Source organism: Anabrus simplex, chromosome 1 (assembly GCF_040414725.1).
Source record: "Anabrus simplex isolate iqAnaSimp1 chromosome 1, ASM4041472v1, whole genome shotgun sequence".
Classification (NCBI taxonomy): domain Eukaryota; kingdom Metazoa; phylum Arthropoda; class Insecta; order Orthoptera; family Tettigoniidae; genus Anabrus; species Anabrus simplex.
Window position 1 is genome coordinate 402,200,273 of NC_090265.1, and position 13,743 is coordinate 402,214,015.

Genomic DNA, 13,743 nt, shown 5'->3' on the forward strand with positions numbered 1-13,743 from the left:
TACATCACCGAGATTGAACCTAAGAATTAGTAATCATGAGTTGGACACACTACTGCTGGTCCTCCAAGGCAGCTGTCCTTTTAGTGAAGATGCAGGAATAGTTTAAATATCTCAAGGGCAACAGGCAGGTCTTGTAAAATATGTAACTTCAAGCTATGCACATACAGCACAAATAATCTACATTGGAGTCATACAGGGTTTTCCATATAAAACCAAACTACTCGCACATGGCTGAGCCAAGGCCAGCCGGCTGGCTTCCATCACACCATTGCCCACAGGGTCATAGATGATCTATAATCTTTCCTTGCTTCTTAAATCTGTTAATCTGCATGCACAGTATAAGAAATTAAACTATATCTTACCTCACAGCAAATGCTGGAAATGTTGTTACTAAACAGTCATTGTGACAGGTAAACACAATTCAATTGACACTATTTAGCTCAGCTACTGTAATATTTCTTATTGCAATTTTTCTGTTTTCCTTGGGTTCCTCCAAAGTGTGTGGATTTGTTTGATACACTTTGTTCTTCAGGATATCCACAAATAAAAATCACCAACTGTTAGATCTGAGAAGCTGGAAGGCCATAATTAAGCACTAATCACTCTATCTTCAAACTCTTCCATAATCGTATATATGGACTCCTCCGATTTTCCTTCTTTTGTTAGCTGATTGAAAAATAAGGTGAGAATGGCATTTTGGTACCGCTTTCCATCTACTATATGTCTGTAAAAAATTGGTCTGATTATGAGTGGTGCTAATCACACACTCAACTTTGATTTTTCTATCATAAAGAGGAATTTCCACTCTACAATGTGGATTATCAGGACACCAACAGCATGTGTTGTTAGTGTTGATATGCTCAGTTAGGTGGAACCATGCCTCATCTGTAAAGAACACAAGATGAGGGTCGATTGAACCTTCAGTCACTCATATGACAGAAACCACTCCTAATAATGCACATATGCTGCAGAATCAGTTCATTTTAAATTATGAACACATGAGCATTTGTAAAGATTGAGTTTTAATTATTTTGTTGCTGTATGTGCAGAAGTATCAGAAACTGCAACTTGCTGTGTTAATTTCAGTGGCAGTTCATTTATGTGGCGAACTTTGAAGTTTTGCACCAATTTTTTCTTATTTTTCCTTCTGTTAATACTGTACGTCTTCACATGTATTTCCGGTATACCACTGAACCAGTAGTCTCCAACTTATTCACAAGATCAGGAATTGAAGTTCTGGAAGGAGGCAGTTGCCTGGGAAAACTCCTGATAAAACTCCACAGGAATATGATAACCCAGTTCGTATTTACAATGTTTACATATTATAATACATTGCTCTAAAGATAACTGTCTACACATCTTTGCAAACAAATGATATCTACTGAAGACATTCAGGTGGACCGTGGGTATGGGGAAAGCAAGCCAGTCTTGACTCAGCCATGCACAAGCAGTCAGGTTTTATATAGAAAACTCTGTATAAGGCCTAATATCATAAATAAAAAATTCTTCCATTGCAAAGCTGCGGTCTCTATTTATAGGTGTTTCTTGTCATTCTAATGAGAAGGTTGGAAGATAAATACCATGGGACATCATCAAATTCATACAGATAAAGAAACAAACATCAAACTACCACAATAAAATTTATAATGTTTTAACAATACATACATGGTATTAAAGCAGCACACTCTTCCATAGCAATGCCTGTAATTGTGGGCACAGCATTGAAGTGTCCTTCTTCAAGAAGCTGTAAGGGAGGTGCAGGAAGGAATCTCTCAATGCCTTCCACCTCTACCTCCAGCGTTGGTGTGAAAATACAAGGAAAAAGTCGCTCTTTTTCCTGGAACAGAAGAAAGAAAATAGAGATCTTTTTCTATCCTAAGATTCTGTTTGAGAGGTTACAGCACATCCTAAGCATGGTTGGCTCAAGTCATTACCTGTAAAAGTTGAGTGGTCAGAGGACTGGTGTATCATTCAACTGTGTAAGTAAACTTGGAATGGTCTCACAGAAATGTTGAAATTTTGAATATTGTGACATGACATCGTGTGTAGTACAGTATAGATTTTTATATATACAATAGAGGCCCACTAATCCGAACTAATTGGGTCCGAACCCTGTTTGGATTACCAAAAATTTGGATTAGATGGGTTTTTGTCACATACAACAACATATTGACTTTAAGCATTAATGTGTTAAGTTTTAAAATGATTGAAAGTAGGAAATTAGTACAGAATGCTGTAATTTATTTTACAACTACAGTTTGAGACTTGAAAACAAATTACTGTACTGTAATGTTTTTAATGCATTCAAACTTTGTTATGCACATTGTTATGCCTCCTGTTTTTTTAGTTTTTGTATATAAGATAGCTGACACATTCACTGTTTACACTTATAGCATTTATTTAATGTTTTTCTGTGCTAATACATTTATATTTTTACTTGGAAAATCTAGTTTAATCTTAATTTTGTGCGTACTGAAAATGCCTCTGACAATTAACAGTCCCACCTAGTGTGGAGTACGTGCTGTGATTTGTTTTCTAAATGCAAAAGACGTGAAAGCTTTTGAAATTTATCGGCAGATTATTGAAATGTATGGAGAACACACTACGAGCAAAGGAATGGTGAGAAAATGGGTTAGAGCATTTAAAGAAGGCCATGCTAATGTCCACAACAGGAAGTTTAGTGGGCGACCGTCTGTCATTGCAGAAGACTTGGCGACTACCACTTGTTCCTGCACTTGAAAAATCATTTAGGGGGTCAGCACCACGATAATGATGTTGACCTCAAAACTACCATGCAGCAGTGGCTGGCATATCAGTCAGCAGATTTCTATGAGAATGGAATCACAAGCTGGTTTCACGATATGACAGATGTCTTAATATGCATGGAACTTAGGCTGAGAAGTAGTTTAAGGTACAGGCTTACATGTAAAAAATAATTGTTTAAAAAATTGCATTACATTTTTTATATATCAAAGCGGTACTGACTTAAAAAACTTGCCTCGTAATATTTTTATAGTTTTCAGAGACTGTACAAAAAGAAACAATTTCCAAATCAATACAATATTTTTTTCTTTCTATGAAACAACCTCCTTATGACTAGGAAAAGCAAATCAAATGATTCCTGCTTAGTAATATTTTTGGTAAGTAAAAAATCTTGCTTGCGCATGCAAAATGGATATACACTTTGTTGTGTGTCCTTCGCGATTTCAGCTCTGCGCCTGATAGCTCCGCAACATGCCGCAGCCCAGATCTTTCCAGACTCTACGAGGTGACTGCAGTGTGCTTGCTTGTGACGTCAGCCAGCGCTATATAAGGAGCAGCATTCCGCTACTTCCCAAGACTCCCCAGTGTCCAATGCCAGATTACACTGCAAGTCGAACATGGAGGCTATCCCTCTTAAACATGTGTATCGAACAGGTGGACTGAATTCTGGTTGTGAGGTTTCACCTCTAGGCACTGCCTCACCTCCCGCTTCCTGTAACCACGTCGAGCCCCGATGTCAGTATTCTACTCATCCCACAGTCCTCACTTATGCTCCGACATCAACATTAGTATTCTACTAATTGTGAATATTAATGTCAGCTTCTGACAAGCATATGGCAATTACTAGCATTCTGTTAGTACGAACTTTCATGGCAAGTTACACTAGTAATTCTACAAGGCAGATAGTTTTCGACTATCTTGTACTCTCTCTTATTTGACAGACTATCTCCGCAAGATAGATTCGTGTGTATATAGAACTCTCATGTGTATAAAGTATATATTTCAACAAACCCTCAGTCTACTGTAATATCATCATTAATTGCGTACAAGTTCATCCAGCTTCAAGAAGAGTTTAGTTATATTTATGTACATATTGTGTAAAAAACTTATTGAAGCAATAAATTTATGTTGTGTTTCTGTATACCGATTCCTTGTATACAACACACTTGTACAAGCAAAAACAATCTTCCAACATCCTTTGTCTAAATTACCTCTTCCACAGTCATCTGCATCCTTGATTAACAAGTGTTAAGTCAGATAAGCAAATAGTGCAACGAATGGGTCAGTGCATTTGGATGGCTTGAGCAAGGAGAGAGGGAAGAGTGGGTTTGGGCAGCCGAGCTACTGAGTATATCATAAGCCTCTGGAGGAATAGTTACAAGTGGAGTGGTATGTGGACAGCTTGCTCATATCTAACTCATGAGCAGGTGAGAGTGTTTCTGCTCATTTTTGCTGCAGTTGTAGCAGTTGCACAGGTTTGACATAGACTATGGACTTACAAAGTCAGGAAGAATATCCTTGGTCGCAGCCTTTATGAGTTCAATGTGGTCCACAGTCCTCAGGTACTCCACTAACTCATCAGGGTCTTTGGTTGTACAGCCGAGAACCTCTCCCAAACGGAACGCCATATACCGTGGTTCAGGGGTTAGTGCCCACGGGTTCAATACGGCCCCGCTACTCCCTGCTGCCTGATGAAACAGACCTGGAATGGATGGCACAGTCTACAATAGGCTCAATCAACTTCCTAACTTGTGACATCAGGGCACCTTTATGGCTTGAAAGAAATAAAACAGAGCAAGCAACTGAGCAGTTGTGAGGAAGACTGCAAAAAGGCAGGGGGAGGGAGGAGAAGAGTAACTATCTGCTTAGACTAGAATCTGCAAATACTGAAAATAACAATGAGTGCACCCAGATAATAAAGGTTCTTCATTTAGAATTAGATTCAATATTTCAAATATTAGAAGTTTTGAAATCTGATTTTGTAATCTTGGACAAATCATATTCAGTTACTGCAGCAGACATCATTGACTCTGACCTAGAGTTGGAGCTTATTGACTGATAGTGAGACAGTGATCAAAAATACAGGTACAAGAATAAGAGGGATATATGTAATTTTTACAAATATTTTGCTCAGAAAAGATTTCCTCACTTGTATACCGTAGGTTTGTTGCAAGAATGTAAAACATGATACTCTACATACATCAGAAAATAGCTAGTGTATTCCAAATTTGAAACCATGAACACTGAAGCAGAGAAGTCAGTTGTCAGATTATAATTTTCTCAATATTGACTTCACATACAAAAGAACTGGTACAAAAAGCTGGCAGTAGTCAGGAGTGTAAATTTTTTACTTTAATCCTGATTTCCTCCCCCTCACTTGGCAGCCAGCAGTCACTTTACTCATGCATGGAGGGGAGACATTAATATAATTTGCTGCAACTAGCACAACCACTCTTCAAGCCAAACAGTACCAAAAAAATCCTGTTATTCCTGTTCTTAACTATTGGGATAAAATAGAGGGAAGTTTTATTTAAACAAACACATTCAATCAGTATTTTGTGGGTTGCAAGTGTGTAGAGAAGACACGAAGATTGAGAAAGTAAAAGAAAAATTTGATTACATGAAATAAATGTCATGGTTGAAGCCATTTGCACTTATAAGTCTTTTATATCATTAAAAAGTATTTTGAGAGAAGTCCACCTTTTTTTCAACACTGAACAATATATTTATTTATTCGTGTCAGAGGTACCAATATATACAAGAAGCAGATACTGAATGTATGTGCTGAATATGAAAACTGTAGGCTACATGAACAAATTAATTGTATATAGCTTAGAGCAATATCAAGTACATATCAAACAGACAATTTTTTACTATTTTGCTGCTTTACATCACACTGACACATATAAGTCTTATGGCAACATTAGGATAGGAAAGAGCTAGCAGCAGGAAGGAAGTAACAGCCTGGTGTGAAAATGGAAAACCACAGAAAACCATCTTTAGGGCTGTTAACAGTGGGGTTAGAACCTGCTATCATCCAATTATCAATTATCAGTCCCTTAATCTGGGACATCTTCAGCTACATTCCAACATCAAAACAAATTCCAAAGAACTTAATCTCCAAATGGCTGGCATCCAATCCAACCATCACTAATGGAGCAAGACTGGTCAGCAAGAACTGTTCTGCTTCAGTCAGCTAAGAAATCTATTGGTTTTGAAGAAATGAAGAGATAAAATTGGTTTGAGGACAACACATACATTATATGAGCCTCATCTTGCCAATGGCAAGCTCTTATATCCTTCTAATAGATCAATCCTCCAACTTAAAGAAAACCCATTTCCAAGATCTTAAATGGAAATGCCAGATTCAGATTAGGGAAATAGACAACAACTGGTGGCATCAAAATGGTCAGAAACTTTGAAGGTTTTTCACTGTCTGAAACCTCCGAAACTCCTATGCATTAGAGAGCTATTCTGAGCAGTTCAATCTTCAAAAGGAACTCTAAAATCAGTTGACAATGCTACCAGCTTGGAGCGCTGGAAACAACATGTCTCCACTTTTTTAAATCACAACTCTACCACAGTTGAAGACTTCCTCCAAGAGATGCCATAACAGCCCCCTCAACCATCAATACCACCAACATACCAGGAATGGATTTGATTCAAGAGAGAGGCTTATTCTTAAAGACAAGGTTCTTGAAACTAGTCCTTTTAATCTTGGAAACTCAGCAAGCATCTGGTGACCTGTCATACATAGATCAAAACAAGGATGTGTACTTGCCCCAGTGCTCTTTGCTCTGTACCTGATTCATCGTTTACCAACACTTCTGACATCAACTTCAACTTGACAAGACTTCGTTCAAGTTACTTAACTCATGTGACCAGGATAACTGAACTGTAGTATGCTGATGCTCTTAGCCCTCAGGAGCTGCAGCAGTCAGTCAATAGTTTTAAGAGCACATATGATCATTCTGGCCTCACCATCAATGCACAAAATTCCAAGATTCATGCCCAACCTGCTCCTGCCTTGCGGAGTTCAATGTCTCTGTCAAAGATGTCAATTTGGGACACGTAGAACACTTCTCATACCGGTACCTTGGGAGCATCTTTTCTAAACAGAGCACTTCAGAAGAGGATGTGGAAAATAGACTCTGTGCTGTTCATTTGGCATTTGGTTGGCTATCCAACCCAATCTTTAAGAATAAAGACATAACAGTTCATACCAAACTCATGGTGTATAAAGCAGTCATCATCACATTGTCTTGAAACCTGGATCCTGTACTGCCTTGAAATCAAGAGACCTCAACAAATTCATCAGTAGAAAGTTTGTGGAATCTGAAATATCAAATGGGAGAGCCATGTCTGCAATCTTGCGGTTCTTGAGAAAGCATGCATGAACAGTGTAGAAACCTCTATCATTGTGCACCGGTGTGCCATACGAGCGATACCAGTCTTCCTCACCAATTTCTATATGGTGAACTTCCCCAGACACAAGACACCATGGTGTGTCTTTGAAAACCATGAAGGCCACAAACATCAACCCTCAAACCTGGGACATACTTGCCAAATATGCTGCTGTTGAATGGTTTGAGCAAGAGCATCGTAGGCTTGAATAGGTTAAATGACAGGTAGACAAACTCCATCAGATGTAGATTCATCCTCCCCCATTCATCAAGTGCAATGTTTGTGGATGCATGTTTCACATTAGAATTGAGTTGTTCAGTCATTAGTACAAGCACAAACAGCTTTGAGTGCTAATGGATTGTAAGCAGAAGAATTTGTATACTCACAAACGAGTAGTAACCAATGATGACATGCCTTTTAAGAATATTGAACAATCAAATCTTAATAGTTTTGAAAGGATTCAAACTCCTATTGGGCATAAACACATTCTGACACAAGTGCCCAATCATTATGTATCAAATGAAATACAGAAAAGAAAATGTAAAAAGGAAGCTAGAAATTGCAAGAAAGAACATGTCATCAACTATGAAAGCCATTTTCTCAAGAGCAAGAACAACCCTGTGCATATGCTATAATGATGCCTTAATTCCCACAAGTGCATATTCTGCTTTCAACATCAGTTCCGTATTGAGGCGATTATTGAAATACGATCGACAGAGTTCTGACGAAGATGGACACTTCCAACGTTGTACATGTTAAAGCTAAGAAGTGCTGAGGGTTCCCAAGTTCAGCTTAGAAATAACAAACAGGAATTTACAATTTTTTACTCTGGTTCCTTATTCGAAGTAAAAGAAACCCCAGGATTTTATGATGTCTGAGTGAAAACTAAAGAGATACAAATCAAATTAGCAAAATTAGCTTTCAGTTGTTTGTGGAAATGCTTCAAGTTCACAAGAGATTGCCGGAAGTTACCCGTTGGTGTGGCTTTATTTGTTCATCTTATGAAACCGCTTTACACAACACCTGGGATTTTTCTTTCTCGTTGATGTGAAATGGTATGACCCAAGAAAGACTCAGCGAACTCAGCTATCATACCTCAGAATCAAATATGACATCCACTGATGTCATTGAAATCGTTAATGCCTATGCCTTCCAGAAAGAGCACTGCATTGTTCAGTTCCTTTACACTCAAACATGAGTACAATAGTTTTAAAAATGTAAAAACAAAAGATAGAATTACTATATATATTTATGTTGTATTTCAATCCCTGCTGAAATATTTCATTTTCAAAATAAAATATATTAATAAACAATTTAGTTTGGTGACAGTAAGTTCTTTGTACGTATTAAATGGATACAGATTGCATTACAGTTATGCTTGTATCTTCCATAGTTAATTTTCTATGTGTTATTGATATGTATTATACAATTTCTTTGAGGTGGCCCAATTTCATTTCCTGCAGACAGACCCGTATCATATTCGTTACCCCTCTGCCCTTTCCCATTCAACCAACACAGTACTGTAGAATACCTGCCTGGACAATTACCTACAATTTGCTGCGTGATTGCATGATGTCAAAAGACCACATGAATTCGACAAGTGTATCATCAATATCTGTTGAAATGTTTGAAATGGCTTGGGCTTAGTCCCACACTTATCCGCTATATTCAGTGCATATATACAAATGTATTTGTTTTTTTGCAAATTAATTGCTTTCAAACTACAACCATTCCAATTAAGAGGACAGTAAAACAAGGATGTCCAGCTTCAATGGTGCTGTTTACATTGGTCGTAATCCTCTCATTTGGAAGCTGCATGAGAGCGCAAAGCTTGCTGTAGTCGCTTACGTGGATGACGTCAGAATGATATTAACATTGGACAATACTTATACCAAATGCAAAACATTCTTACACAGTTCAGTATAATATCTGGGTGGTTTATCAACTATCATAAATTCAAAGTCATTCCTTTAGGAGAATGGAAATCATTATCTCAACTTCCACCTCTACAAATGGTGGATACATTACACTTGAAAGGCCTGTGAAATGAATCAACAAACTTGGGGACCTGTTGTCAACAAGATAAAAGTCTACACAAAGACCTCTCTCTCATCTAAAGGATTTGGGCTGTCGAAACATACTGTATCTTTTATCACAATGCTGGTATCTTGCACAAGTACTACCATAGCATTCAACATAACACTGGTGTACTGTGACTGATGTGTGCAATCCACTTGATCTTTGGAATGTCCCACCAGCCCTGTTTCTATCGGGTGGCAGCTAAGTTAGTGCAGGAAGGACAATTAAAACATTGTTTATGCTGATTTACTCAATTTATTCCATTCATTGATTTGCATTTATTTCAACAAGTCTCTCCAAATATTAACTTTCAACAGCTCTGGAAAAATAATAGTGCTCATCACTTACTAGTTGGGCTCTTGTTCTTGTTGTACTCAAAGTGACACTATACTTACATGTCTTACTCTCTTGTCTGAGAGTTATATTGGTGTATATCAAGAAAAAACATTCCTTCAACAGATAAACTTTACAATTAATAGAAATGATCTATTCATAAGACAAGATTATCTCCTTACCCCCACAGACAAGTCACAATTCTACAATCTGGATAAATGGACACTGAACTAATATACCCGTGCTTTGCTTTGGAATTCTACATGGTATATGGATTTCTAGGTAAATTACTCTACACATAAATAAGATTTTATTAAATTGCATATATCTTACTGTTATCCGAGAAACACCATGAGGAGGTCACTATACAGCATGTTAAGTCCGGATTGGGGAATTTTGAGCATAATCGCAGGCTGCCTTTCCTAATGCAGTAACAGTTGAGGTTGGTAGTTTTGATTATAATGCCACGTCATCTTGTCTACTGCCATTCACTATGAATTTGAGCTTTCACTGTAATGGCAGGCCCATTTGCCTACTGACATTCACAATCCAGTTGGAGAGTTCTCATTATAATGGCAGGTCACCCGGCCTACTGACAGTCACAGTTCAGTTGTGGAATTTTTATTATAACAGCAGGCCCCTACCCGACTCACAGCCAAAATCAAGTTGTGTTTTTTTCATTATAATGGCAGGCCCATTTTGGTACTGCCAGTCACAAAGCAGTTGGGGAGATTTCATTATAAAGGCAGACCCCCTTGCCTACTGTATTTCACAATTAATTTGGGGAGTTTTCATTACAATGGCAGGCCCCATTTCCTACTTCCAGTCACATTCAGGTTAGGGAATTATGGTTGTAATGGCAGGCCCCCTTGCCTAATGCCAGTCACAAACAAGGTGGGAATTTTGGTTATTATGGAGACCTCCTTGCCTACTGCCAGTCATAATCGAGATGAGAAGTTTTGATTATAATGGCAAGTCCCCTTGCCTACTGCGAGTCACAATCAGTTTAGGGAGGTTTCAATACAATACCAGGCCTCCTTTCCTACTTCCAGTCATATTTCAGTTGTGGGGTTTTGATTATAATGACAGGCCTCCTTGCCTACTACCAGTCACAATGGAGATAGGGAGTTTTGATTATAATGGCAGGCCTTCTTGCCTACTGCCGGTCACAACTGAGCTGGTGTGATTTTATTACAATAGTAGGTAGTCTTGCCTACTGCCAATCACAATTGAATTATGTTGCCTTCATTAAAACGAGGGGCATCTTTTCCTCCTGCCAGTCATAATCACATCAGGGAATTCTCATTAAAATGGCAGGTCACCTTTCTGACTGCCAATCATAGTCGAGTTGGTGGGAATTTCTTATTATAATGACAGGCCCCCTCACCTATTTCCAGTCACAATCTATTTGGAGAGTTTTTTATAATGGCAGGCAACTTTGCCTACTGCCAGTTACAATCGAGTTAGGGACTTTTCACTACAATGGCAAGTCCCTTACCCACTGCTAGTCACAGTTAAACTGGGAAGTTTACATTATAATGGCAGGCTGCCTTACCTATTGCCAGTCCCAGTTGAGTTGTGGAATTATAATTATAAAATGGCAGGTCCCGTCTCCTACTGGCAGTCACATTTGACTTAGGGAGTTCTCATTACAGTCACAGCCCAGATGGAAATTTTTAATTACAGTCGAAGGCCCTCTTTTCTAATGCCTGTCACAGACATGGTGAGGGTTTTTCAATACAATGGCAGGCCCCCGTTTCCTACTGCCAGTTACAGTCGAGTTCGTGAGTTTTCGTTTTAATGGCGGGCCCGTTTGCTTCTGTCAGTTACAAAGCAGTTTGGGGAGTTTTCATTATAATGGTAGGCCTCCTTGCCTACTGTCAGTAAAATTGAGTTGGATTGTTTTCATTATCATAGTAGGTCCTCTTGTAACTTCCAATTACAATTGACTTGGGGAGTTTTCATTATAATGCCAGTGGTAGTCGAGTTGGGGATTCATCATTATAATGGCAGGCCCCCTTTCTTACTCCCAGTCACAGTTTAAGGATACTAATAAGTGAAACTCTCTGTGGCACGGTCTGTACAAAAGTATACAAATGAAAATAGACATGAATTAATGAGGCACATCCAGGCATCCTACAAACTTAAAACTTGGTATCAGGGAAGTCGAAGCCCTAAGGATCCCTAGAAAAATTGAAAATCCGCAGAATTCCCTGAGTGGGCCAGTAGAATTTCGAAATTGGTGCACAGCTTAAGAACGGAAATGTAAGCATCCCTTTCACCCAGTAGGATATATTTTTTCCAAAGTGATAATGTATAGTTTTCATGGGCTTAGAGGTTTCCTGAAAGTCCAAATTAATTTTTAATATCAAACCCCCAAAAATTGTTGAGGTAAATTTTAGAGATATTAAGAATGCTAATAGATGGAACTCAATGTGAAGCCATCTACATGTAAAGGTTTGAAAATGAAAGTATACATGAATTAATGAGGCACTTCCAGGCTTCCTACAAACTGTAAACTTGGTACCAAAGAAGGTGAAAAGTCGAAACTTCCCAACATTCCCCGAGGGGATGACGCTGCGGGGTTTCAAATTTGGGGCTAAACATAAGTACGCAAGTGTAAGTATTTTTTTTCACCCAGTCTGATCTTTGTCTCGTTACAATTCCAACATCATGTTTGGTAGAACGTAGTTTTAGTGCGGTAATGAAACTTATGTCAAAACATAAAAATAGACACGAGATAATTTAACGTGGTGATTTAAAATTCCTGATAAGTAATATTAAACCAGACATACGAAAATTGGTATCACTCCCAAAGGTTCACTATGTAATAATATTATAATAGAATGTTTTATTAGATTTTAATGTGAAAATGGAAGGTATTAAATTTAAATGTATTTCACGTATAATACGTCTATTTAAGCATTTCGGAATCGTGGACATTACAAAATCATGAAAGTTTTAAAATCGAAATAATGTATAGAAAGCACATGCGACGACAATGTTCAATATCTCATTTCAAACACGACCAAACCATCTAACAACACGAGTCTGGCCTCAATACAACACGACATCATCGGGTGGTGCAATAGTGCTACCATCTATAGGTATGAAAAATCGCCGTGCAGCACGGCTAACAATTAGTATAACTGTGGACTCCGGCGGTGTAGAACAACGTTTGAGCTGTCGTTTGATTTCAGTCAATCAATCAGGCACTACGGATCTGCATTTATGGCAGTCGGCCAAGTGGCAGATTCCCTATCTTTTTTTTCCTAGCCTTTTCTTAAATGATTGTAAAGAAATTGGAAATTTATTGAACAACTCCCTTGGTTAATTATTCCAATCCCTAAATCCCCTTCCTATATATTGTGAAATTTCCTACTTTAAAAATCACCACTCATACTTACTTGTCTACTAATGTCATTCTACGCCATCTCTCCACTGACAGCTGGGAACATATCACTTAGTCGAGCAGCTCGTCTCCTTTCTCCCAAGTCTTCCCAGCCCAAACTTTGCAACATTTCTGTAACGCTACTCTTCTGTCGGAAATCACCCAGAACAAATCGAGCTGCTTTTCTGTGGATTTTTTCCAGTTCTTGAATCAAGTAATCCTGGTGAGGTTCCCATACACCGGAACCATACTCTAGTTGGTGTATTACCAGAGAATTTTTTATGCCCTCTCCTTTACATCCTTACTACAACCCCTAAATACCCTCATAACCATGTGCAGAGATTTGTACCCTTTGCCTCAACGAGTTCCACAGGTATATTACAAAACAAAACCAAATAGTAAAATTTGAGAAAATTATGGTGCAAAGAATTTCTTTCATGGACAATAAATGTCTTCAAAATAATCGTAAGCATATTCGAGAAAACAGAGCGGCTAGTCAGAATCCAAAAAGACCAAAATCACCAATATTGCGCCTCAAAAGGTTTATGAGAGACGACTCAAAATTAAGGCAGATGAGTGTTATCTTGAGGCGAGAGTGTTGTGTTGTATGTGTATGGAGAAGTGTATATTGAGAAAAAGACTAAAAGCCAGTCCCTGAATTAGGGGAATTCCCAGACCAGGTGGCGAATTGTACCCGTAACCAACTCAACAGAAGGTCTCCATGGTAACAAATAAGTCAAAAGAGTCGGACTGTTGCCCTGTCTTAGCGTTAC

General features: G+C 38.3%; 1 protein-coding gene across 1 annotated transcript in view; it reads right to left on the bottom strand.

Annotated features, from left to right (window-relative positions):
• Positions 1-13,743, bottom strand: part of LOC136856847 (esterase FE4) — a 122,844-nt gene that overhangs the window by 73,056 nt on the left and 36,045 nt on the right. Inside the window, exons 6-7 of the mRNA XM_067135032.2 lie at positions 4,263-4,465; positions 1,666-1,837 (exon numbers count right to left, since the gene is read on the bottom strand). Coding sequence (XP_066991133.2) covers positions 1,666-1,837; positions 4,263-4,465 — 375 coding nt within the window. The remainder of the gene's footprint in view (positions 1-1,665; positions 1,838-4,262; positions 4,466-13,743) is intronic.